Raw genomic sequence first — 23,262 nt, 5'->3', positions numbered from 1 at the left:
GGGGGATACTTTCACAAGGTGCTGTAAAATGTGAGGTGAAGTACACTTACAGTGTGCATGGCTGTGCAGCTCTGTAATGTCACACTGCTCTTGCAAAGCATCATGGGCCACTATGGGAAAAGAAATCCTCGGCAAACAAAGTCACAGATGAACGCAGCACAAAAAAAATGTTTCGGCGAACTTCGCTGATCGACACAAACAATCTGTCATAAAGTGTGTCAGTAAGCAGACAGGACGATATAATGCGGAGAGATCTAAAACCCAAAACTTGCCCGGCCATCCTATGTGCCTCATCGATGGGCCGCCATTATCTGACTCTCTTCCCACAGCGCATCTGCCAGACGTGCAGCTCGAGGGAATTCTCTGTCTTAATTACTCCTGGGATGAACTGCTCGGCCTAAGCAGCCAATATACGTGGGTGAGTGCTGAAGAGCTGTAAATACCAGCTTTTATAGGAGAGAAATTGCAGGTCTGCTTGAAGACCCTGGGAGCCCCTCTGGAGCTCTCCCGGAATAAACTTTGGAATTCTACCTGTTAATGTCAAGGTGCAAGTAAATCACTTGACTTTCAGAGAGTACGGGGGCAATAATGTGACATTAAGTGCCCTAAAAATGGGGGTCCTGGTCGTTACTCGTTTCATTAACTTCAAAAGACATTAAAGGGATGTTAGACCATAGGAATTAGACCCGTCCATCAAAGTCAGGGGCCCCGTGGACAGAACAGAAAATCCTCCCCTTGTAAAAGCGTCTGCTACCACCATAAATGTGACAACCGCTGTGCAAAACAAGATAATTGGTTTACTTAGCAGGTAAATAACACCGGATAACAAAGGTGCAGCTTCCTAAACACATTGTGGGTGCATCTCATGGATTTTGACCAGCTGATGACATAAACCTTCTTATCACTTATTGTTTTACTTGAGTTGCCTGTTCTTGTGATTTCTTCTAATCATTCACTTAATAAATGACAACAATCGGATTGCTATGTCTCTGTCATTCCAACAGATGGCGCATCACAAAGATCACAAAGATTTGTAGTAATAAGATTTGTAGTAATAAAGTGTATTGCATTCAACATTCCAACAGATGGATAGATAGTGCCTTTTCTTTCTATCTATTATATAGTGCCTTTCACATTATCTATCTATCTATCTATCTATCTATCTATCTATCTATTATATAGTGCCTTTCACATCTATCTATCTATACTAAATTTAAATTCTATCTATCTATCTATCTATTATATAGTGCCTTTCATATTATCTATCTATCTATACTAAAATAAAATTTGATCTATCTATCTATCTATTATATAGTGCCTTTCACTCTATCTATCTATCTATCTATCTATCTATCTATCTATCTATCTATCTATCTATCTATCTATCTATCTATCTATCTATCTATCTATCTTTCTCACCTACTGTACATGCCATATTTCATGTTGTAGTAATTTTTGGGTGAATAAACAGACAAACAGATTCCTCTTTTTTATAGATGTGCTTCTATTCAGTGCTGACATGGCCACACTCCCCACTAGTAGACTGGCACCATTTATCCTACTTTTACTGCCCCCTTTCTGGTCGTTTTCCTTCTTGTAGGAGACACTGAAGACAGGAATGCAGCACAATGGAGATGATGAAGGATGTGTGCCCGTGAGCTATTTTCTTAAATAAGACCTGACTGCATTCCTCATATATAAATATGCTGTCAGCTCTGTTTTCCTTCTTTTTAAAGAGTTAGTGAAAGAATGGGAAGGCAAAGTGACGGGACGGGGCTCCTTGGATTGAACGCAGCGCAGGTGCAGGAGCAGCTGCCAATAATCCAGGTAGCTACAGTAGTGGGTGAGGCGTTGGACTGCACCGCTCAAGGCTGTGGGTTCAGACCTGACTCTCTGAATTACTCTGAGTGGGATACTTCGCCTTTCATCTTAACCATACACAAGTGTACAGAGAGACCAAACGCTGACGCTCAGCAGTCATTTCAAGCAGAGAGCAGCCATAATGCACATCAGAATGAGGATCTCCTCCGGCACTCCATCCAGCCCTGACCTTGCCAGTTAAAGCCTCGGTTATATTAATTGTCTCCATTCCTACAGCATTCAGACCCCCTTCACTTTCTGCACACTTCATTGTGTTGTAGATTTTATTCTAAATTAAGAAATTTGTCATTTTTTGCCCATCAATCCACACTCAATAACCCGTAATGAAAAAGTGAAAGCGTGATGCCAGAAAGATTTGCAAATTTATTAAGAATCATAAACTGCAATTTCTCATCCCTAGAGGTATTCAGACCCTACGTTATGGGACCCCAAACTGTGTTGAGGTCCATCCTTGTTTGCTTTAATTTTCCTGGAGATGTTTCTAGAACTTGATTGGAGTTTGGAGCCTACCTGTTGCCAACGGAACTGAGTGGACGTCATTTAGAAAGGCACTCGTGGCCCTGTGTGTAGATCAGGGGTCTCAAACTCCAGGCCCGGTGGGCCCCAGTGGCTGCAGGTTTTTATTCTAACCCTTTTCTTAATTAGTGACCTGTTGTTGCTGCTAATTAACTTCTTTTGAGTTCATTTTAATTGACCTGTTTTTGAAGACTCAGACCCCTTAATTGTTTCCTTTTCTTTAATTAGCAGCCAAACGATAGTGAGATACAAAATGAGCCAAAACATGACCAGCAAATTGTGACCATCATACAATATCTGAAAATAAAGAAAGATCTCAGGAATGTGGGTCTGCTCAAATCCCCAAAACGTTTTACCAGAGCTCTTAGAAAAGAGAAAATCCATAATTTCGGACATGTCTGCAATTACACAACAAGAGCAGCAACAAGCCACGGAAATAAAGAACGAGTTTAATTAACAAGAAGACTCAGTGCCTAATTAAGCAGCAGGTTGGAGTGAAATTGGTTGGAGTTTGAGACCTTGACTTAGGTGGTCTTCTGTTGGCTCCCTCACTTCACGTTTGTGTTTGGGTGCCATTTAAGGAAAGAAATTAAGCAATTCAGAGGAACGATGAAGACATTCAAGGGAACAAATCTTAACAAACAAGTCAATTAAAATGAATTCAAAAGAAGTTAATTAGCCGCAATAACAGGGCACTGATTAAGAAAAGGGTTAGAATGAAAACCTGCAGCAACTGTGGCCCTCCAGGACTAGAGTTGGGGGACCCCTGCTCTAGGAAACGCTGGGGTTGCTGCTGAAAGAGGTGGTGGTGAAGCCAGTAGGGGGCGCTGACCCTGTGCTCTGTGTGTGGATCTCAATGTCCCAGTGCAGTGACAATCGGACTCCACCTGTGGCAGGGTGAACTGACTGGACCTCGTTTAGAGAAGAGGGTCTCAAACTCCGGTCCTGGTGGGCAGCAGTGGCTTTTAATTAATATCTTTTGAATTAATTTTAATTGACTTTATAATGATTTGTTTCTTCAGTGTTCCTCTGAATTACTTAATTTCTTTCCTTAAATGGCACCCAAACACAAATGTGAAGTGAGGGAGCCAACAGAAGACCACCTAAGTCAAGGCCTCAAACTTCAACCAGTTTCACTCCAACCAATTGCTTAATAAGTCTTGTTGTTAATTAAACTTGTTCTTTAATTCCATGGCTTGTTTCTGCTCTCATTGTGCAATAGCAGACATGTCCGAAATTGTGGATTCTCTCTTTTCTAAGAGCTCTGGTAAAACGTGTTGGGAATTTGAGCAGACCTACATTCCTGAGATCTTTCTTTATTTTCAGATATCGTGTGATGGACGCCAGTTGTTTTGGCTCATTTTGTATCTCACTATCGTTTGGCTGCTAATTAAGGAAAAAGAAATAATTAAGGGGTCTGAGTCTTCAAGAACAAGTCAATTAAAATGAATTCAGAAGGAGTTAATTAGCAGCAAAAACTGGTCACTAATTAAGAAAAGGGTTAGAATGAAAATCTGCAGCCACTGCGGCCCACCAGGACCAGAGTTGGGGACCCCTGCTGTAGAGGGTACCACAATTCACACTGTATGTCAGGGCAAGAAGCAAGCCGTGGAATCCCAGGAACTCTCTGTGATCAAATTGTGGGGAAGCACGGATCAGAGCAAGGGGATGAAGCCATTTCTAAAGCTCTGAGTAATTCCAGGAGCATCGTAGCACTCAAGAATTTGACAGGAAGGAAGTCCTTGTCGCTAGAACGTCTGCCATCCTGGAGCAGTCACTTTTGAAACACACATCTGCGAAGATATTTCTTTCCATTTATAACACATCTATAACCCGTGTTTTGCTTGAAGGTTCTACGGGGTTTGCCTATGGGGGCCCCAACTCTTTATGTTTGTCACATTTCAGCCACCATTTCTCACCCTGGCTGTGGTCTCTTGTTTGAGTTGTCAAATTCTGCACCATCTAATTGTATTATTGTTCCTCGTGTTTCATTTATTTCTTTGTGTTTATTTCATTCCGTCCCATGTGTTTTGTGGGTGGTTCCCCAAGGGGCGGGGCCACCTATCAATCACCGCCAGGAACTGCCCTCCACCATATATATATATATATATATGTCGGAGGGCCCTCCATAGTTGTTGGCAGTTCATTTCCAACACGTTAGGTGGTGGAGCGTTCTTTGTGTCTACTGTGCTTTTTTTTTTTCGTGCTTTTTTTGGATTTTTGCGCCTGTACTCCTTTTTTGGGATTCTGTATTGGGGTATTGTTTGTAGTGGATTGCCTTGCCTTCTCATGCAAATTCCTTTGTGTTCGTAGGAGCTTCGTGCATTGCAGAGCCGTTTGTTAAAATACGCCTTTTATTACATAAAGATTTTTCTAGTTTTTAGTCGGGGTTTTGACAGCACTTCCCCCTCTAGAGGGCAACCTTTAAAAGTGCATTTGGGACTCCCGTGTCACTACACTGACTGTAATTATAGGCAGCACCTAAACTACATCCATCCATCCATTATCCAACCCGCTATATCCTAACTACAGGGTCATGAGGATCTGCTGGAGCCAATCCAAGCCAACACAGGGCGCAAGGCAGGAAACAAACCCTGGGCAGGGTGCCAATCCACTGCAGGGCATGCACACACACACACAACCACCACACTCCCACACTAGGGACAATTTAGGATCGCCAATGCACCTAACCTGCATGTCTTTGGACTGTGGGTGGAAACCCATGCAGACACGGGAGAACATGCAAATTCCACGCAGGGAGGACCTGGGAAGCGAACCCGGGTCTCAGTGTTACCGAAATATGGAAAACAAGCGTTCTACACCTATGAAGGCAATCAGTCCTTATTTTATAGAGCGCCTTTAATGACACAAAGTGCTACACAATAAAGTACCAACTTTAAAAATTCTACAGTCTGAAAAATGTCCCCATTCTATCAGACTGCGGTCAGACGTGACAACGGACTTACCCGACCCCAGGCTGCTGAGGAGGACCTCAAGAAGTTTCCGTGAGCTGGACGTCCGTGAATCCGTCTTCCTTCAGGCCTTCTGTCTTTTCTCCAGTAGCATCAGAGGGGTCTGGAAAGGAGTGGGAAAGCAAAGAAATTATTTAAGCACCGTGGTGGGAACCTGCAGGCAAGAAATTGTGAGGAGCTTCAAAGCTGGCCAGTCATCAAACCCAAATGACATTCAATCAGTTCCATTCGTTAGCCATTTTGGGGCCTGAGAAGAAACAAAGCAAAGAGTTTCAGGTCGACAGGACTGGAGAAATCAACCCAGGCTAGCGTGTCCAGGTGGTCCAGAAGGTGGAGGACAATGAGAACGCCTAGTGGCCGAGGTGATGGCTCGTCAGGCGGTCATTACAGAGACCACCTTCCAATCTGAGACAGGCTACCTGAGGCAAATCTTCATCATCGTGTCACATTTCAATGGTAAACTTCAAATGGCGCCCTTAGCCCAAAGAATCTTTATCATTGACTTCTCATCTTTGACGATAAGGAGATTTGGTTCACTTTTGTTTCCATTGGCATCTTGCCTTAAAAGCTAATACATGATTCAAATTTTAGGACCCCAAGCAGCCATCTAGAGGAGTGGGGGGTTCTTTAAATAAATGACTTATCATCATTGAGACTCCCACACCAGTTCTGATGGAGTCACAGCACCCATGGCACTTGACGACAGTCCACACTGCGGGACGATAAATGCCAGCACTGCCAAAGCGGGGTATTCTTTCCTATCAGCCCCTCCTTCCGGCCTCCCCAGTGCATCTCTGGTTCTTCACTTTTTTCACGTTTTTCTCGGTTGCACCTTTCTGCTAAGGTCATTTCAATTCATTTTCTCCCGCCTCAAACAACACTCAGTGACCCCGGAATGACAAAGCAAACACGGGATCTTAAAAATTAGGGCAACCACTGAAATATCCCAACCCTTGTCTAAGACCCCTGAGATCGGGCTCAGGTGCATCCCATTCTATTGATCGTCGTTGAAATGTTTTCTACGCTGTGTTTGCAGTCCACCTGTCGTCTATTCAACTGACTGGGCACGATTAGGAAAGGAACTGACCGGTCCATAGAAGGTCCCACAGGTGACATTGTGACCCAGTAACAACATCAACAGGAATGGCTACAGAGCTTAGAGACAAGATGGTGTTGAGCCACAGATCGGGAGTAGGCTACCTGCAGCATTGAAGGCTCAGAAGAGCACACAAGTCCTGATGGACTTGATGGCACTTGATGGCAGTCCACATCAAGTTCAAGTCAAGTCAAGTTGGGGAGCAGGCACTGGTAAAGCACGTTGATGCACCCACTGCACGAAGAAACAACTCGGGATCCCAGTTGGCAACCCCCCAGGCAGACAAGCGGTCCAGTCCCACCCTCAGGAAATGACCCTCTATCTGCCGCAGCCAGGTGTTATGGCCTGGTCCAGCCACTCAAGTCCCCAACAATGAGGATCCTATGAGCCGGATCACCCTCAGGTAATGGCGCCACGTGGCCATAGTGCCAGATGTGGCGTGTGGGGGGGAGGAGAAGACGTGGAGTGTGGGGAGGAAACGTGGAGTGTGGGGGGGAGGAGAAGACGTAGAATGTGGGGGGGAGGAGAAGACGTGGAGTGTGGGGTATGGGAAGACGTGGGGTGTGAATTGTCCTCTTTATACAGTGCCATTCAAGCGTCCATCCAATTGAAATCAATTCAATCAAGTCCTAGGCGCCTACAGTATAATGTCTCTCACGCCACACAAGGGCATCGGTCTCAACAGATTAATTCCAGTCATGGTCCGGCTTTTTCGACCTCACTGCTGCTTTGTGATGTTCTCCTGTTTAGACCTGAGGGTGACTAAGCCAGAGGCAGCACAGCCACAGCCATTCTCTTGCCCTGTCACTGTCTGTATGGAGTATGCATGTTCTTCTTGTGTCCACATCGGTTTCCTCACCAAAGTGACGACGTGCATTTAGGACTGAAGCCAGGAAACACTTCTTGAGAGTCTGGAACAAACTACCAAGACAAGGAGTACAAGCAGAAAACTTGAGAACCTTTAAGAAGGTTCTGGATGAGATATTGGGACAACTCAGCTATGAGCTTAACAAACAAACAACATGCACTGGTGAGGCTGCATCTGGAGTGTCGTGAGAGATTCTGGTCAAGGGTTCACCTTCCAATCAGAACAAAGCAAAGACAACACAGGATTGGCTGAGGGACAACTCTATGAATGTCCCCGAGTGGAGAAACCAGAGCCCAGACATGAAGCCAATGGAACATCTCTGGAGAGAAGGACATAGTAGCACTCGAAGCGGTGCAGAGGAGAACATCCTTGGACTGAAGGACATGTTCTACTGTGACAGACGGAATCACTGGAGGTGCTCTTGTCTGGCTTAGATCAAACCTTAAGGACCAACAGCAATTTGTTGCCAATGGTAGTATTGGGTCTGACCCGTCTCATCTGCCTCCTGGTGTGTCCCCTCAGGGTTCAGCTCTTTCCCGATACTTTTTATTATTTATATACTTCCTCTTGGTGCCATTTTTGGACACTAGAGTTTACAGTTCCATTGTTATGCTGAGGACACTCAGGTCCATCTACGTACAGGACTCACGCAAACCTGACCACCTTCTACACTGGTCACCCGATCTGGTTGATGGACAACGCTGGCTGACTGAAAAATTTCTTAGACTGAAAAGTAAACCAATAAGAGGCCAGAATTATTTCATCTCCTGCTACTAGAAGGACAATGGCCAATTCTTTATTACAAATCCCAGGTTTTATTGCATCTTTATCTGCACAAGTGAAAAATCTCGAAGTCATTCTTGACCCCACCTTCTCTTCTGAACCCACATATCACTAAGGTAGCCTCTTTTCTTCTGAAACAAATCTCAAAGCTATGTTCTCCTTTTTCTGGTATTGCCAACGAGACCCTCAAGGCCCCAGACTTGATTAATGACAATGTGATTTTGTTTGGGGTCTCTGCTTGGAGCCTAAACACACTACAACATGTGCCAAATTCAGCAGTAGGGATGGTGACAAATTTAAAACCTCGGGAGCACATCACTCCTACACTTGGAAAACTACGCTGGCTTCCTGTTCATTTTCGCCATTCCTATACACTCCACCTCTTAGTTTCTATGGCCATTTCATGGTCAGGCCCCACATTATCTGTTTTCTTTACTGCATCCATACATTACTTCACGCTGACTTCGTTCTGCTGACTCTCCGCTGTTAACCGCCCCACTGTGTGGATTCTGTACGACGGGTGACAGCGTATGTATTGTAGCGGGCCCACGGTTGTCACAGGCCGTGGAGCGTCAAACATGTCCGACGCTTTCTGCTTTTAAATCTAAACTTAAAACAAATCTTTTTAACAATGCTTTTTGATCTGTTTAGCCCTGTATATTTAACTGGGATTGTTTAAGGTTTATTTTTTTATTACTATTTCTGTTTTTTGATGTACAGTCTCCTTGGGTACCCTGAAAGGCGCTTTAAATAAATTTATTTTTATTGCAATGGACGGTGCATTGGTGGTACTGCTGCCTTACACTAAGAAGACCAGGGTCTGAATCCCAGTGTAGAGTTCCCAAGTTCTGTGTTCTTCTGTGTATGCATTGGTTTCCTCCTGGTGGTCCGGTTTTCCTCCAACCATCTAAAGACACGCATGTTAGGTGTATCGAGATTGCTAAATTGGCCCTAGCAAGTATTTGGTGTGTGTGTTTGGTGTGTGTGTGTGTGTTTGCCCTGAAATAGACTGGCGCCTGTCCAGAGTTTGTTTGTGGATTGCAGTCTATGCTAACTGGGATAAGCTCCAGCCCTCAAACCCCCATACGCTCCCTTGACACTGATCAGAATTAAGCAGGTTGGAAATTGACTTCATTATTATTATTATCTATATATATAATTCACTAAGGGTACGCATGACACTGAGCGCAAGCAAGACACTGAGGGCACGCAAGACAGTGAGTGCAAGCAAGACAGAGCCCCGCCTGCCAACTAAAAGACCATGGGATATGCTCGACAGAGCCCCGCCCGCCAACTCTAACCCTCCTACCGCCTCATGGGATACGCATGACAGAGCCCCGCATGCCAACTCTAACCCTCCTACCGCCTTATGGGATATGCTCGACAGAGCCCCGCCCGGCAACTGTAACTTTCCTCCAGAGTCCAGCGTCGCTCTCGAGGCTCGCAACAACTCACCAAACACAGCCTCAGTCGCTTTTGTCTGTGCAAAAGTCCACATGCACCTCTGAGCCATGTTGACTTTACACCGCATGTAAGACAGAGAGACAGAGAGCCACGCCCGCCAACTCACAAAGCCCCGTCTGTCAACTCTAAGTAAGGGCAAGCAAGACAGAGAGCCACGCCCGCCAACTCACAGAGCCCCGCCCGCCAACTCTAACTAAGGGCAAGCAAGACAGAGAGCCACGCCCGGCAACTCACAGAGCCCCACCCACCAATTCTAAGACCATGGGATACACACAACAGAGCCCTGTCCACCATCTCTAATCCTACTTCCATGTCCACAGTCGCTCTCGATCAAACAGCAATAATTAGCAAACAAACAAAGATGATTGGCAGTAACAGTGCAAAATTCACAATTGGTATGCCAATTTGAAAAGATAAGTTTAGAGGGTAGTTTTAAAATGTGTTATTAAATCGAGCTGACGAATATGAGAGGGAAGAGAATTCCCGACTTGAGAGACGCTCGAGCTCCCATAGCACAGAGTTTGATGTGTGGTACAGAAAGTCGAGCTGCAGATGAGGATCAGAGTGAGTGAGAGGAGTGTCAGTCTGTAGGAGATCAGTGAGGTTGTGGAGAGCTTTAACTCTTTTAGGGCGGATGTCGACTTTTGTCGACAGGAGGGGTTGAGGGCGATAATCAGCTGTTAATGGCGACAAATCTCACTGTCACGTCACAGGCATTCCCTCTGTGCTTGGAGGAATGCTAGACTCGTTGACTCGGCGACTAATCCTAGCGTGTGCGTGAGTTGCGAAATGTAAACAATGGCAATATGGCATCGACATGTGACAAGGGAGCGAAGTGAGTGCAGAAAAGAAAACACTCAGCAGACAATGTTTTGCGCATTATCGTGGAGTCGGACTCTGATTTTTCAGAATCGGATTTTATTGACAGTGATCAGGAGATCGAGCAAGAGAGTGAGAAGCCGGCATCAGCTGATCAAACACCAGCCGACGGCGCGCCAGCGGATCTGCTGCCAGTTGAGCGCCGCCAGCCAATGCATCTACGGCAAGGTCCGCGTGGGATAAATACACAGACATTGATCCGTTGAGAGCCGATCTGGCTGCTGGACTTCACAAGACGGCATGGCTTGCTGCTGGACACGACAGATCACCAGCTGCTGAACTTCAGGCTGCTCTCTCCTGATGCCACTTTTCAGCTACCGTCAGACGAGACAAACAGGTAGGCAGAGAAATCTTTTGAATCGCGGGCTGCGTTTGCATCGCAGTTTTTCAAAGTGTAAACCCACAACAAAAGACGAGATGAAGCGTGCTGTGGTATTACAAATAGAGATGGGACAGAACTGGTGATATAACTCCAGGGAGCATTGGTCCAAACGTGCTTTGTCCCCTGGTGGCTTTGGACAGGTTATGCAGCATGGTGATAGGTACGTGCTGCTGCAAAGTTTGATTCACTTCTGTAATAAACAGAAGTAAATCCCATGGGGTGAGCCAGGCTATAATGCCATGCATAAAGACCATAAAGTTTCAGAAGATGAAAAGAGGTGACAATACGGTTTTCATGCGGGCAGAAAACTTGGTGGCAGTGGAATGGCACGATGGCAAAAGGGTGACTTGTCTCTACAGTACACACTGACAATAGATGTGAGAAAGTGCAGCAACAGACAATTGAAAAGTAGGCACCAAAGCAACACGTATTGTGAGCAGTGCAACGTGGCAATGACTGAAATTGGCTGCTTTGAGCGACATCAGACTTTGCTGTGTAAAATGTATGTGATATGTATGTGAAATCATAGAGTATGCAGGCTCATACAACAACATGCAAAAGTAAATATTTGTTGTTGATTTGATATGTAAAAACAATTGCTTTGTGTTCTTTTTTAAAAAATGTTAGTTTTTGGAAAAATATTCAGCCCTGGGAGATAAGAAACAAAAAAAAAAAAAATTAGCCCGAAAAGAGTTAAATGTTAAGAGCGGGTATTTAGTGTCGTATTCAGTAGTGAGGAGGGAGCCAGTGAAGTTGAGAGAGAATAATTGTAGTATGCTCAGTGGATTTAGAACAGCAGGTTATTATCCTGGTAGCAGAATTTTGAAATTGTAAGCGATGGATACGTTTTTGTGGGATGACAGATAGAATAGCATTACAGTAATCTATACGTGAGGTGACTCGGGCATTAACCGATACTTCAGTACTGTGTTGAATAGGACGAAGTCTAGAAATGTTTCAGAGATGGAAGAAAGCAGTCCGAGAAATGTTACTTATACGGGAGGAATTATTTAATAATAATAATAATAATAATAATAATTATTATTATCTATACTAATAAAAGGCAAAGCCCTCACTGACTGACTGACTGACTGACTGACTGACTGACTCATCACTAATTCTCCAACTTGCCGTGTAGGTAGAAGGCTGAAATTTGGCAGGCTCATTCCTTACAGCTTACTTACAAAAGTTGGGCAGGTTTCATTTCGAAATTCTATGCGTAACGGTCATAACTGGAACCTATTTTTCTCCATATACTGTAATGGAGTTGAGCTAGATGGCCGTGGGGGGGCGGAGTTGCGTCTGACATCATCACGCCTCCCACGTAATCACGTGAAATGACTGTGAACGCAGTACGTAGAAAACAAGGAAGAGCTCCAAAGAGCGCTGAATAGAAAGCGCCATTTCACAATTGAGAAGGCAGCAAAAGATTATGAAGCGAGTGACGCATACAAGCAGATTCATACGTGCTGCTACTGCAGAAACAAAGCACGGTGTGAACCGTAAGTTTAAATTAAGTTTATAGACACACTCTCGCTGCCGTTTGTTATGCCGACGACGAATGTGGTATTCGCGAGATACAAATTTAATGAAAAGACACGAGGTATAAACGAGACTTTGAATCACTTTGTAACGGAGTTAAAATTGCTGTAGCAAGAAACTTTTAAGTGCCGGGTCTTAGCTAACATTAAAAAAACCCTTTGACATCGCGAGATCTCACGAGCACAGCTGAGAAGCTTCGATGCATGTACTCCGAGTGGCTCACGTCAACTGACTTTGCAGGACTGGAAAATATTAAATTAAGTTCATACACACGCTACCGCTAAATGTTCGCAGGCAATTTCCACAACTTAATACCGGGAATGCCTGTTGAACATCTTACATTGACGAGTACCGATTTGGGCAGTGAACACTTCGATGAATGAAACCTGTTATCTTTAAAAACGGAATATAATTTGAACACAACACATCCTCCAAATACGAACCTAATTGAAAGAAATAATGATAATCAAACTCACAAAACTATTACTTTGACAATCAGGTTACGTTAACATTTTTAAAATGTTTCCTTTTCTTAGCACAAACACAGCTGAGAAGCTTTGATGCATGTACTCCATAATGCGTTAAAAAAATAACGCATTTAATCACACTTTCAATTCCAAGCAAAGGGGAACTTTTGTCAATGAATGATTTCCTGGTACATCAATTACACTGATGCACACATCAGAGTCGGAGTAAAGCGCGTTGCTACGACTGATCGGAGGAAAATTTCATCTCAAAAGACTACCCGACGGAAGCCTTGATAAAAGCAAAAAAAGAAACGTCCCTTTTTCAGGACTGTGTATTTCAACAATAATGTTTTAAAAATCCAAATAACTTGACAGATCTTCATTGTAAAGGGTTTAAACAATGTTTTCCATGCATGTTCAATTAACCCTAATCAATTAATTAACATGCACCTGTGGAATGGTCGTTAAGACCTTAACAGCTTACAGAAAGTAGGCATTTAAGGTCACAGTTCTAAAAACGCAGGACACTAAAGAGACTTGTCTACCGACTGTGAAAGATGCCCAGGGTCCCTGCTCATCTGCGTGAACGTGCATTAGGCATGCTGCAGGGAGGCATGAGGACTGCTGAATAAATTGCCATGTCCGCACTGTGAGACGCCTAAGACAGCGCTACAGGGAGACAGGAAGGACAGCTGATCATCCTCGCAGTGGAAGACCACGTGTAACAACACCTGCACAGGATCGGTACATCCGAATACCACACCTGCGTGACAGGTACAGGATGGCCACAACAACTGCCCGAGTCACACCAGGAACACACAATCCCTCCATCAGTGCTCAGACTGTCCGCAATAGGCTGAGAGAGGCTGGACTGAGGGCTTGTAGGCCTGTTGTAAGGCAGGTCCTTACCAGACATCACCAGCAACAACGCCTCCTATGGGCACAAACCCACCTTCGCTGGACCAGACAGGAGTGGCAAAAAGTGCTCTTCACTGATGAGTCTCGGTTTTGTCTCACCAGGGGTGATGGACGGATTCGTGTTAATCGTCGAAGGAATTGAGCACGTCTGGGACCTGTTGGATCGCAGGGTGAGGGCTAGGCCATTCCCCAGAAATGTCCAGGAACTTGCAGGTGCCTTGGTGGAAGAGTGGGGTAACATCTCACAGCAAGAACTGACAAATCTGGTCCAGTCCATGAGGAGGAGATGCACTGCAGTACTTCAAGCAGCTGGTGGCCACACCACATACTGACTGGTACTTTGGATTTTGAGCCTCCCTTCATTCAGAGACACATTGTGAAACATTTTTAGTTTATGTCTTATGGTGTTGACTCTTTTAGTGTTCATACAAATATTTACACATTAAGTTTACTGAAAGTAAAAACAGTTGAAAGTCAGAGGACGTTTCTTTTTTTGCTGAGTATATAAATATATAATGTGTATATATATGTTTATATGTGTGTGTGTATATATATATATATATATATATATGTGTATATGCCAGCAACACTCATGACAATGACAACACAATTACATTGTCAATCATATTACGTTATTATTAAAATATTTCCTCTTCTTTTTCATTACTTCTTTAACACACTACTTCTCCGCTGCGAAGCGCGGGTATTTTGCTAGTTATTTAATAATTGCCATTATTAGTGTATAAATGGATAAAAATAATTGCATGTAAACGATTCACCAAAATCTGTTGTATGTAAACGATACTGTTTAAAACTTTGTTTTTTCATCAGAAAACCCGGTTTCCACGTCTACCTGTATTTGTTTAAATGGCACTTTTGCCACTCGCAATGTGGCGGACGCGCTGACGTATCGTGTCGCCTGGGCAACACAGGGAATGCGGCGTCTATCTATATATGTCTATGTTTTCCGTAGCCTGCTATAGGAAGGTACTCTCTCGACCATTGGCATTGGTTTCGCTCCTTGCTATTTTCGTTATACTGCGACGGTGGTTTCCTAAGCCTTTGTTATGCTGAATTCCTTTCTCACCGTTTTCTGTTCCTATTCTTACACCGCTGTATGCTAGGCCAGGCTTCGACTAGTTATTATTATTATTGTTATTACTATTGTTGTTGTTGTTCCATAGTGTGTTGATTTTAGCATAAGGCTGATGTACTGTAATAGACAAGATGGTTTGGCTGGCAACCCAGGCAGGATGGATGTTTCCTTGCCTGGCTGGGTGGATGTCAGTGGACGGGCATCCCGACCAGGTTGGTCAGTGGTACCTTTCCTGCTCGGGAGGCCATTATAATGGATGGAAAGGGTGGGGGAGACTGCTTTCCCAGGGCCATGTAATTCCCGAGTACACTGTATGGCGACACCCCTCTGGCATGCATCCTGTTTGGTCACATGCAAGGCTCCATGGGAGTTGTAGTTTCGGTGGGCAGCCCCCGCTTGGGTCCTCAGGTGCTGCTAGGGGGCAGACTCTCCTATCACGGGGAAGTTTTGCCTGATCTGGAAGTGCTTCCTGGATGCAATGTGATAGCTCTGGATGCACTGCGGTATAAAGGAAGCTGCTCCGCTTCACCCAGGGAGTCAGAATTGGGAGTGGAGTTGGACAAAGCTCACCTGAGTGGAGTGGAGAAGGGGGCCATCATATTGCTGGACCTGTGTAATACATAATGGTATTTGTGGCAATCAATGTCTATTGGAATCTGTGCTGTTAGGTCTGAGGTTTGGAGTGCTGCAACGCCTCCTACTGGTTCACACTACAACCTGACCCTGATCAGAATTAAGAAGGATGGAAATTTACTTCATTATTATTATTATTATTATTATTATTATTACCCTCTCTTAGTGCTCTATGGTACATTGGTACATTTGCCAAAGGTCATCCAGACCTCTCAGGCCTCATACTCAGCTTGTAGTTCAGCTGAGGACTCGTTGAAGAATGTGGTCCGTGTCGAGAAGTTTGATCACTTGGACCTCATTCTCGCCGACTTAACACGGGAGTTCATCCAGCTGTTCTTGGAACCCCCGTCTTGATGGCTCCCATTGCGTCTACGACTACTGGAGCCACTCTTGCCCTCACTGTTCCACACACATGCATCTCTAGGTCTTTATATTTGATGATCTTCTCAGCTTCGTTGCTCAGGATGTTGTTGTTGTTGTTTGGGATCGCCACATCGATGAAGACTCACGACTTACTCGTCTTGTAATGGAACGCGATGTCAAGCCATTGGCGGTGATGGTATGGTCTGTGGGAATAGTCTTGGCCCACATGATGACACAGCCTCCAGTGTCAAGACCGTGTCTGGTATATGTTTGTACCACTTGTCTGTCATTGGAACGCCCAGCTGTTGACATAATGTCCATTGCAGGTTCAAGTCAGCACACGACATCTGGACACTATGTGGTCCGATGGTCTCACTCAGATGGCATTAACTGTTGACTGATGTACCTATGATATACTTCTGCTGGTACCGGGTGTTCATGTTCTGATCTTGAGCGACTCTGCAGAGGATTTCGGTTCCCCACTAGAGATGTGCACTTCTTAGCCATACTGAAGTATGGCCTGTCCAGGCTGTTGAAGAACTGGCCTTGCAATGGCTCCTCCTGTTCTCCACGATCTTGGACTTGAGTAACTGTTTGGTGTTCTCGCTACTTGCACTAGTGGTCTCGGTCAACCCATACCTTTTTTTTTTCAATCTCATGGCCGCTCTTCATAATAGACTTGCGCTCATGTAGTGCACGGTTGTGTTTGAGCAGCTGTAGCAGCAGCCGCCCACTGGACCGCTCAATGCACTCGCACAGACCGGCAATCGCAATGTCCTCCACTGCCTTGAGCTCCACAAGTCCTTGGCCTCCTTGGCATCACAAGATGCAGAGATGCTCGATGTGTACTTCTCGGATCATCGTGAGGAGTTTTATCATGTTTCAGTCCATGTTCTTCAATCTTCTTGTTCCAAGGTGTTAAATAAACTTCTTTTCAGTTTTCATTCTAACAGATGGCGCAGACACTATAACCTAATAAAGGAAATTCTAAATGTATGACGGGAAATAAAAAGGTTATTTTTCATAGGATATTGTATTTTCATATTGAATTCCCCCTCATTCATAATTCCTACTATTTATTCATGTTTGTACAGTGGCGTTTGACGAATGCTCTTCAGCTCGCCAGCTGTATGGCTGCTGCTCTGTTTTGACACGACTGCCTTTTGTTATCGCACGTCAACGTTAAGGCGACCCCTATCCCGGGATTTTTGAGTGTGAATGATCCACCGTTTATCATTGGAATTTCTTCTTTTTTTTTTTCCCTGCCGTTTTACAATGCAAACGCGAGCGCCGCATGCCTGACATTTTTGAGCCTTTCAAGACACAACAATTTGCTTCTCAATCATCGGGTTAAAAAAGAAAAGAAGATCTCATGCCTGTCAGAAATATTAAGTATTATCATCTGTGGGGTGGGGGGGTGCCTGGGGTGTCAGGTTCAATATGGAAGACACGCAAACATGTGTGTGTGATGGTGGGTCGTGTGGGTCACCGCTTGAGGGGAATGTTTCAACACATCCTGAAAATCAAATCTCGACTCCGGGACTTCTGAGTCTTTTTTCCTAAAGTTTACTGTCCAGTTTGCATGCTGCGTATTTTGCCGTTTGAAACCAAAAAAAATGAAAGTCGGCTTACACACCTCTTCAATATTTTCCTATTTAAACCCACCACTCACCACCAACATGTTGGTCTTATGTCTGCTTTACTCACTATTCTGTATATAGCGCCTTGAGGAACTCTGCAGACCCCTTTGTTTTTCACACATTTTGTTATGCTGTTACTTCACTTCACTTCATTTTCAGACCCCTTCATTTGTCAAGCAACACTCAATACTCCAGAAGGTCAGGTTAGGTTAGGTTGGGGACAATGCACTGCCCACCACAGCTCAGGATACCTGTTGGGAGCCCCCCAAGCAGACACACGGTCCAGTCCCACCCACTGCAAATGACCCTCTATCTGCTAAAGACAGGTGTTACATGGGCATCCCCTTGGCCTGGTAATTGGTTTTCTCAGCAATGAGCTGGATCACCCTCGGGTAATGGCGCCACATGGCCGTAGTGCCGTAACTGACTCCAACTCACAATGCGAGTCATGTGCCACCATTACCTGAGGGTGCCCCCCTGGCAGACACACGGTCCAGTCCCACCCACCGCAAATGACCCTCTATCTGCTGCAGCCAGGCATTACATGGGCATCCCCTTGGCCTAGTACTTGGTTTCCTCAGCAATGAGCTGGATCACCCTTGGGTAATGGCGCCACATGGCCATAGTGCCGTAACTAATGCTCCCTCACAATGCAGGTCATGTGCCGCCATTACCTGAGGGTGCCCCCCTGGCAGACAAACGGTCCAGTCCCACCAACTAGAAATGACCCTCTATCTGCTGCAACCAGGCGTTACATGGGCATCCCCTTGGCCTTGTACTTGGTTTCCTCAGCAATGAGCCGGATCACCCTCGGGTAATGGCGCCACATGGCCGTAGTGCCGTAACTGACTCCAACTCACAATGCGAGTCATGTGCCGCCATTACCTGAGGGTGCCCACCTGGCAGACACACAGTCCAGTTCCGCCCACTGGAAATGACCCTCTATCTGCTGCAGCCAGGTGTCATGTGGGCATCCCCTTGGCCTGGTAACTGACGCCACCTCACAATGCGGGTCATGTGTCTAATTCAGGACTCCATGAGCAACACAAAGTCAAACCAGTGGGACCCTCTGAAGATACACACTTGACGGGGTCCAGTCTTCATCTCAGGTCATTTAATAGTGTCCATGTTTCACAAACAGTTAGTACCAGGATTCTAAAGACTTGAACCTTCGTAAACTGATTTGGTCGTGAACCGAAGTATTTTCCCCCATAGGATTGTATGTGAATACAATTAATCCGTTCCAGACCGTACAAACTGTATGTAAATATATAATTTTTTTAAAGATTTTTAAGCACAAATATAGTTAATTACACCATAGAATGCACAGCGTAATAGTACACTAAATGTGAAAACATTGAATAACACGGAGAAAACCTTGAACAACAGAGAAAACTAACACTGCAAGAGTTTGTGCTATAGCGCTACGAACCGCTCGCTAAAAGCACTTTTTTTATGAGTTTTAAGCACAGGGAAAAAAATGAACATTTGAAAAATCCGTAATTTAATAAAAGACCAAGAAAAGTAACATTGCAACAATGCACGCTATGAACCGATCGCTGTAAACAAAAGTGAAGTGGATGTTAAAATCCAATGGAAAAAGTCTTCATTAAATACAACGAGGCTAAAACAATGCTCGAAGCAGTCTCTTTAAAAACAAGCCCGGTACAACTGCTTTCTCGGCCTTATGCGTCCAGCCGTCTCTCTCTGTCACGCGCGTGCGTATGTGTGTATGTCTGTCTCTGTCACTCGCTCGCACGCGTGTGTCTCTCTCTCTCTCTCCCGTGCGCGTGTGTCTCGCTCACTCGCTGCACGGGGAATGCACAGGGAGAGACTGAACACGCGGAAATCATCGGCGCGCACAAACCGAAAGGGAAACTGGCTTGTTCGTATACCGAGTGTGTGGTCGTGAACAGATGCAAAAGTTTGCCGAACTTTTTGGTCGTAAACCGATTTGTACGTGTCCCGAGATGTTCGTGAACCGAGGTTCCACTGTACTTTGCATACGAGAAAGTAAAAAGGTGGACTGTCCTCCTCAAGTGGAGGAGTTTAAATACCTTGGGGTCTTGTTCACAAGTGAGGGGCTAAAGGGAAGATCGAGAGACAGATTGTGGCGGCAAGCACAGGTATACCGATCTGTAGTGATGAAGAAGAAGCTGAGTCAGAAGGCAAAGCACTCGACTTACCATTCAATCTGCATCTCTACCCTCACCTACGGTCATGACCAAAAAAATGCAAGTCGGGGTCTGATTTTATGATTGATTTTTCGGGTTTCAAGACACAATTTATACGCGTGAGTATATATGGTACTTCAAATTTAAATGTCACATTTCGTTACACTTTCAGTGAAAAGAAATATAGCCAGCACTCATACACATATATGCATTTGTGGTGTTGGTCAGGAGGTTAGCACGTTGGACTTTTCGGTCAAACGGTCAAAGAACAATGAAGACAAATTAATTAAAAAAAAAAAAATCGTTTTGATTAATCAATATTGATGTTTTGTCAAATGACTTCAATATGACAGTTGAGCAGCGTTGGTCAAGTGGGTAGCGTGTGGATGTTCAGTCAAATGGTCGAAGACTGAAGACCGATGTACGCAAACTATTTTTATTTTTAATCTTACCAATTTTTATTATCACTTATATAGAAATTTGGCGAATTACTCTTTTCAGTGATTTGGCGATATTGGCTCACTGGAAAAAGTGTTGGGCTTCTCTAAGAAAGACTGAAGGTTCGATTCTCCAACAGACTGACGCACATTCTCAGTACTTCACACTAGTAAGGTTTCACCGTGGTTAGGATTTTCTGAACTGAGAAATGATACTGAATGAAGGTTACGTGCCACTTTAAGACCATAGGTTAGATTCCACTCTGTCTCTAAAGGTCACTTCTGTCAAATCACCTTCCCACCCAAATCAAGGTTTTTGTAACGTGCCAAGGTACTGTGTGGCATCAGGAGGATGGGGGCATGCCCTGATTATAGCACATTGCCGCACCCGCCACACGGCAAACCACCCGGTTTGAGAACCAAGTGCAGCCACGAAGCGGGTGACACCTCGGCACCACACTGAACAGGGTGAGTTTTTTTTTTTTTTTTAGAGTGCCAGTCCTGCCACCAACCCCTGGGTTTTCCCTGCAAGTTGGAGGTGCTGCTTGCAGGGCTGGGTGCAGGTTAACATCACACCCATGACAGAGCAATTGCAGGTTAAGGGCTCAACAGAGTACAGTCACTTCTGCCGTTTATGGGATTCGAACCGGCAACAATCAGAAGATCCCTAACCTCAGTGCCAGGCGTTATTTAAGATAGTTAGCTTGTCTAGGTAGTAATGGCACTATATAAGATAAGGCACTAGAGACATATATGACCATTTCCTATCTCTCTATTTATCTTAAGCAGGGTATTTCCTACCCATCTCTAGGTCTCTATTTCTATTTATCTTGTATAGCAACTTCCCTGTCTATTCTTCCAACTCATATAGCGCCTTATCTATCTGTCTAACTATATGAGATAGGAGGAGGTTGGGAGTATGCGCTGATAGTGCCCACCACACGACAAACCCACCTGGATTGCAACGGGTGACACCTCAGCACCACACTGGAACACTGTGAGGTTTTTTGTACAGTGGCTAGAGTGCCAGTTCTGCCACCAATCCATGACTTTTCCCTGTAAATTGGAGAACTTGCCGGCAGGGTGGGTGGAGATTAATGTCATTCGCAGGATGGCACAATTACATGTTAAGGGCGCAACACAGTAGAGTCACTTCTGGTATTTACGGGATTTGAACCGGCAACCTCCCAATTACTAATACAGATCCCTAGCCTCAGAGCCACCACAGCGCCCTCTGTGTTCGGCAGCCTCACTTCTGTCAGTGTGCCCCAGGGCAGCTGTGGCTACATAGTAGCTTATCATCACCAGCGTATGAATGTGTGTGTGAATGGGTGAATGACTGTTGTGTTGTAAAGCGCCTAGGGGGGTTCTTGAACTCTAGTTAGGCGCTATATCAAATACAGGCCATTTACCATTTATAAAAAATATTTCAAAATATCTCACTATTATTAAAAGAAAATCTTGAGACCAGACGAGGCTTTTGCCAAGAGATTTTTTCAAGTCCTGCCCTCCTCTCCACCATTTCCGGTTTATGACCCACGCCCGCGGTCCTCTCACCTCTCACAGTTCCTGCACTCTCAGCTCTTATACATTTTAATGTTTTCTTCACTTGAAGTTCCCAATAAAAGAAGACGTATTATGCCCAAATCTTATTGAAGAATTTCATCCCGAAGGGTTATCAACAGAAGTAATGAGTACACGGGCAATTCTAGCACAGAGAAACGATGAAGTTAAATGAATTAACGCAGAAATTGTCGATCACTTACCGTCCATGTTACCATCCATGGCTAACCATCCAAAAGCCAATCGTATAAATGATTTTAATATGACAATAGCAGATCAGCTTAATAATGTGAATGGGGTGCTCACTGTGGCCCATCTCAATTTGGAGACGGACAGGGACAACCCCTGGTGTCTGGGCCTTGAGTCCACAAAACAGTTACTAGACTGGCCTGCCCCAACCACAAACCCTAACCTTAAGGTTGGTGGGTGTTTGGCTTAGTTACTTAGAAGTCCCTAATGTTAATACGTGTTTTAGGTGTCTAATCTTAAAAATTGTTTTTAGGTGTCTAATCTTTAAGTTTTCCTTCTCTGGTATTCTTTTTAGAGTCTCTAGTCTTAAAATAAATCTTTGAAAACCCTAATTTGAAATTTTTATAACCCTAGTAGGCGCTGCTATTTTAAGGTTTCTCTAATAACCTCCATCCAACCATCCATTTTCAAACCCGCTGAATCCGAATACAGGGTCACGGGGGTCTGCTGGAGCCAATCCCAGCCAACACAGGGCACAAGGCAGGAACCAATCCTGGGCAGGGTGCCAACCCACCGCATCTCTAATAACCTGAAAAATTATTTTTGAATTATGGGGCTTTTTGACTCTGTTTTATCTTTGTGTGATTGCTTTTAAGGCATTGATATTATTTATTTTAAAATCTACTTTTGAACTGTCTTAATTTTGCAATTTTAAAATCTTATTTCTTTAAGCAAACTTTTGTACAGTTTTGAAAGGCTTTTTTATATAAATGTATTTTATGAGGGTTTTTTTTTTAGCAATATGCAATGATATTTTAAAGGCTCCCATTACCTATGAATAATTGTAGAACTGCTGCCACGCAATTAGGAGAGTCCTCCCTGCATGGAGTTTGCATGTTCTCCCCGTGTCTGCGTGGGTTTCTTCCTGGTGCTCTGGTTTCCTCCCACAGTCCAAAGACATGCAGGTTAGGTGCATTGGCGATTCTAAATTGTCCCTAGTGTGTGCTTGGTGTGTGTGTGTGTGTGTGTGCCCTGCCCGGGGCTTGTTTCCTGCCTTGCATACTGTGTTTGCTAGGATTGGTTCCAGCAGACCCCCGTGACCCTGTAGTTAGGATATAGCGGGATGGATAATGGATGGGTGGGATAATAGATAGGTGTCTATCTACATAGATAAGTGTGCCTGTGCAATGCTCATCCTCTAGGGGGCGCACACCTCTACAAACCCTAACCTAACCAACATATAAATGCAAATGTGACCAATGATTCAGTAAAAGACGAAAGTATCCTTACAGCTGCTTACCTAAAAAGAGTGAATTTTCCCAGAAGAAACAACTGCTTTTGTCTCCTCTTACAAATCTGTTCTGTATTGTCATCATTTGCACATTTCAAGCACTTTGAG

The 23,262-nt window shown here is 44.5% G+C and overlaps 1 protein-coding gene across 2 annotated transcripts in view; it reads right to left on the bottom strand.

Moving 5' to 3' along the window:
- The window catches only part of si:dkey-27h10.2, a 129,106-nt gene that overhangs the window by 9,279 nt on the left and 96,565 nt on the right, over positions 1 to 23,262 (bottom strand). For both annotated transcript variants that reach the window (XM_039750201.1, XM_039750202.1), the window contains one exon: positions 5,364 to 5,472. In XM_039750201.1, the coding sequence (XP_039606135.1) occupies positions 5,390 to 5,472 (83 nt within the window). In that variant the 3' untranslated portion in view covers positions 5,364 to 5,389. The remainder of the gene's footprint in view (positions 1 to 5,363; positions 5,473 to 23,262) is intronic.

The sequence above is a fragment of the Polypterus senegalus genome, chromosome 4 (assembly GCF_016835505.1).
Source record: "Polypterus senegalus isolate Bchr_013 chromosome 4, ASM1683550v1, whole genome shotgun sequence".
NCBI classification, from domain to species: domain Eukaryota; kingdom Metazoa; phylum Chordata; class Cladistia; order Polypteriformes; family Polypteridae; genus Polypterus; species Polypterus senegalus.
The sequence above is the reverse complement of the archived record's forward strand: the minus strand, read 5'-3'. Positions and strand labels throughout refer to the sequence as shown.